The 3,255-nt window shown below is 39.9% G+C and overlaps 1 protein-coding gene across 1 annotated transcript; it reads left to right on the top strand.

Moving 5' to 3' along the window:
• The first annotated feature begins 387 nt into the window (after positions 1 to 387).
• On the top strand, positions 388 to 2,067 carry LOC113405144 (C-C chemokine receptor type 8-like). Its single transcript, XM_026646046.1, has one exon. The coding sequence runs from the start codon at positions 388 to 390 to the stop codon at positions 1,453 to 1,455; it is 1,068 nt and encodes a 355-aa protein (XP_026501831.1). The 3' UTR covers positions 1,456 to 2,067.
• Positions 2,068 to 3,255: the final 1,188 nt, after the last annotated feature.

Raw genomic sequence — 3,255 nt, 5'->3', positions numbered from 1 at the left:
TAGCCTATCTAGCATCAAATGGCCTTAATGACCATTTCTAACATATCTCTACAGGCTGACTCTGGGTTAATTAGCCTGCAGGATGCTTAACCCTTTCTGGCCATGTGTTACACCCTTTATAAGATTTGTTGCAAGTATATAACTGTGGTAGAAATAATGATTTGCATGATTATATTTTAATTAGATAATGTCACAGGGCGAAGTGTTCCTTTACCTGAACAGGCTAGCCTGTCCTCAGAACCAAATTCTACCCCTTTACAGCCTGTGCAACCCTGTTGACTTCAGTGGGGTTGTGTGGGGTATCAGGGCAGAATTGTGCCTAGATACTTACTAAAAAATAGGATTGTTGGATTGTATTAAATTCTGTGCTCTTAAACAGGTCATCTCATGATGAATAATTCAACTGAGTCGAATCTTCTCTCTACTTTTGATTATGATTATTATCCTGAGTTGGGCTCCATCTGCAGCACAGAGAATATCAAGATCTTTGGATCAGTATTTTTTCCAGTCCTTTACTGTCTGGTGTTCGTGTTCGGCTTGGTGGGAAACAGCTTGGTCATTTGCGTTCTGATAGTTTGCAAGAAACTGACCAGCATGACTGATGTGTATTTGCTGAACCTCGCCATCGCTGACCTGCTTTTTGTTTTCTCCCTCCCCTTCCTGGCTCATTATGCTTCAGACCAATGGACTTTTGGAAATGCAATGTGTAAAACAATATGTGGAGTTTACTACATTGGCTTCTACAGCAGCATATTCTTCATAACCCTCATGAGTATAGACAGGTACTTAGCCATCGTCCATGCTGTGTACGCTCGGAAAGTTCGAACAACCCTGCTCAGCATTGTTATAAGCCTCGCCATTTGGTCAGTGGCCATTTTAGCTTCAATACCAAATATCTTCTTTATCCAAGAACTTAATGAAGATGGCAGTGTGAAGTGTGCTCCTTATTACCGGGAGAATAAGACTACTTGGAAACTTTTCACCAATTCTACCGTCAATGTTTTGGGCCTCTTGATCCCACTTGGCATTCTCATTTTCTGCTACTCCCACATCATGAAAAATCTGCAGAGATGCATGAACCGAAACAAGTATAAAGCAATGAAGCTGGTTTTCATTGTTGTAGTTGTGTTTTTCCTCTTCTGGGCACCCTTCAACATTGCGCTTTTTCTGGACTCTTTGCGAAGCCTGCTCATCATAGATGACTGCGAGACGAGCAAAAGCCTAGACCTGGCCCTGCAGGTGACTGAAACCATCTCCTTCATCCACTGCTGCCTGAACCCAGTGATCTACGCTTTTGTAGGTGAAAAGTTCAAGAAATACCTTCATGAAATATTCAGAAAACATGCAAGATTCTTATTGATTTGCAAAGACCACAATGTCTTTCAGAGTCACTATAGTATCTCTTCTATGCGCACCCAGTCCTCACATTCTTCTGTTATTGACCCTGTCCTGTAAAATAGAATGGGCCAAATACAACCATTCAAGGATGCATTTGGTGTGATATAAGTATGAGTGACTTTGAAAGAAAATACTCCAGGCAGCTCAGTAAATACATTACTTCACGTTGTAGTTGGGAGGACTTAGCTTTCAATTAAAGCTCTCTGTTACCCTAGTAATGACTATGGTATAAAAGTTCAGACAATGTTATAATTTCAGTGTCCTTAAATGTATTAATTTGAGCTTCATATATATAATATGCTACCTTACAAGGAGTACCAGGCTGTTATCAATATTATTATTTTTAAGCCTATACGTCACTCAAGTGCTCAGGGACCTATGGACATGTATAAGACATGTAACTATCAACCTAATTTATGAGCTTGGTTTTATAGTATAATTCCAATTATCCAAATTCCCTTTATCCAGAAATCCTAATTACCCAAATCTACAGTGTGTCCATCTACAGTGTGTCCAGCCTTATGTTAGTTCATCACACACACAACTTCTCAATTAGCCTCTTTGCACATGTAAGCTCTAATCAACAGCTTTGTATTTTGTATAGCAGATCTCAAGAAAGTTATTTTTTTACTCTTTTTAATAAAGTACAAAGTATTAAGCTAACATCACCATTACTCCCTCTGTTCCCTGTATTTCTATAACAGTGATACTGCACCTCAAAATAGCACTTTCATTTATCCAAACACCTGGTTAGTCAAAAGATTGAGATGTTCCCCAAACCAATGGGATTTAACAGTAACGTACGTTGTCACTGATGGTTTAAAAAAAAAGTTTCCTGCTGTATACTGCTTTTTTTCTGGTTGAGTTTAATAGCCCCCGTTCTTAAACATGTACAATAGAAACTGAGAGTTACAAACAACAAGGTTATGAACTGACTGGTCAACCATATACCTAATTTGGAACCAGAAGCGCAAAATAAGGCAGAAGAAGAGACAAAAAAAATAAAATAAAAAGCAAATACACCACAGTACTGTATTAAACGTAAACTACTAAAAAAAGGAAAGTTCATAAAAAAAATTGACAAGGCAAGGAAAATGTTTCTGTGCTTGTTTCATTTAAATTAAGATGGTTAATAGCAGAATTTTTCTTCTGCATAGTAAAGTTTCAAAGCTGTATTAAGTCAGTGTTCAGTTGTAATCTTTTGAAAGAACAACCATAATGTTTTGTTCAGAGTTCCGAGCACTTCAGAGTTACGAACAACCTCCATTCCCGAGGTGTTTGTAACTCTGAGGTTCTACTGTTTTTGATAGTATATACTTGCTATAAACATTAGGGTAATGGAAGTATGCTTACTCCTGAGATTAATTATTACTTGTGAATAGTTTAATTTACATCATTGAGACAACTTGTATGAATAAAGGTTTCCAGGAATTTGCTCTAAATGAGAAGACAAGGAGGATTATAGCTAAGGGTATGTCTACAGAACAAAGAACACCTCATGGCTGGGACTGGGGCTCGCAGAGCTCAGGCTGTGGGGCTGTGTCATTGCTGAGTAGATTTCTGGGCTTGCAGTGGAGCCTGAGCTCAAGGACCATCCCATTCCGCAGGGTCCTAGAGCCTGGGCTCCGGCCTGAGCCTGAAAGTCTATACAGCAATGAAACAGCCCTTCAACCGGAGCTCTGTGAGCCTAAGGCCTGGTCCACACTACCCCCCCACTTTGGACTAAGGTACGCAAATTCAGCTACGTTAATAGCGTAGCTGAATTCGAAGTACCTTAGTCCGAACTTACCACGGGTCCAGACGCAGCAGGAAGGCTCCCCCGTCGATGCCGCGTACTCCTCTCGCTGAGCTGGAGTA

The sequence above is a fragment of the Terrapene carolina genome, unplaced genomic scaffold (assembly GCF_002925995.2).
Source record: "Terrapene carolina triunguis isolate 2854851 unplaced genomic scaffold, T_m_triunguis-2.0 Scaffold34021, whole genome shotgun sequence".
Classification (NCBI taxonomy): domain Eukaryota; kingdom Metazoa; phylum Chordata; order Testudines; family Emydidae; genus Terrapene; species Terrapene triunguis.
The sequence above is the reverse complement of the archived record's forward strand: the minus strand, read 5'-3'. Positions and strand labels throughout refer to the sequence as shown.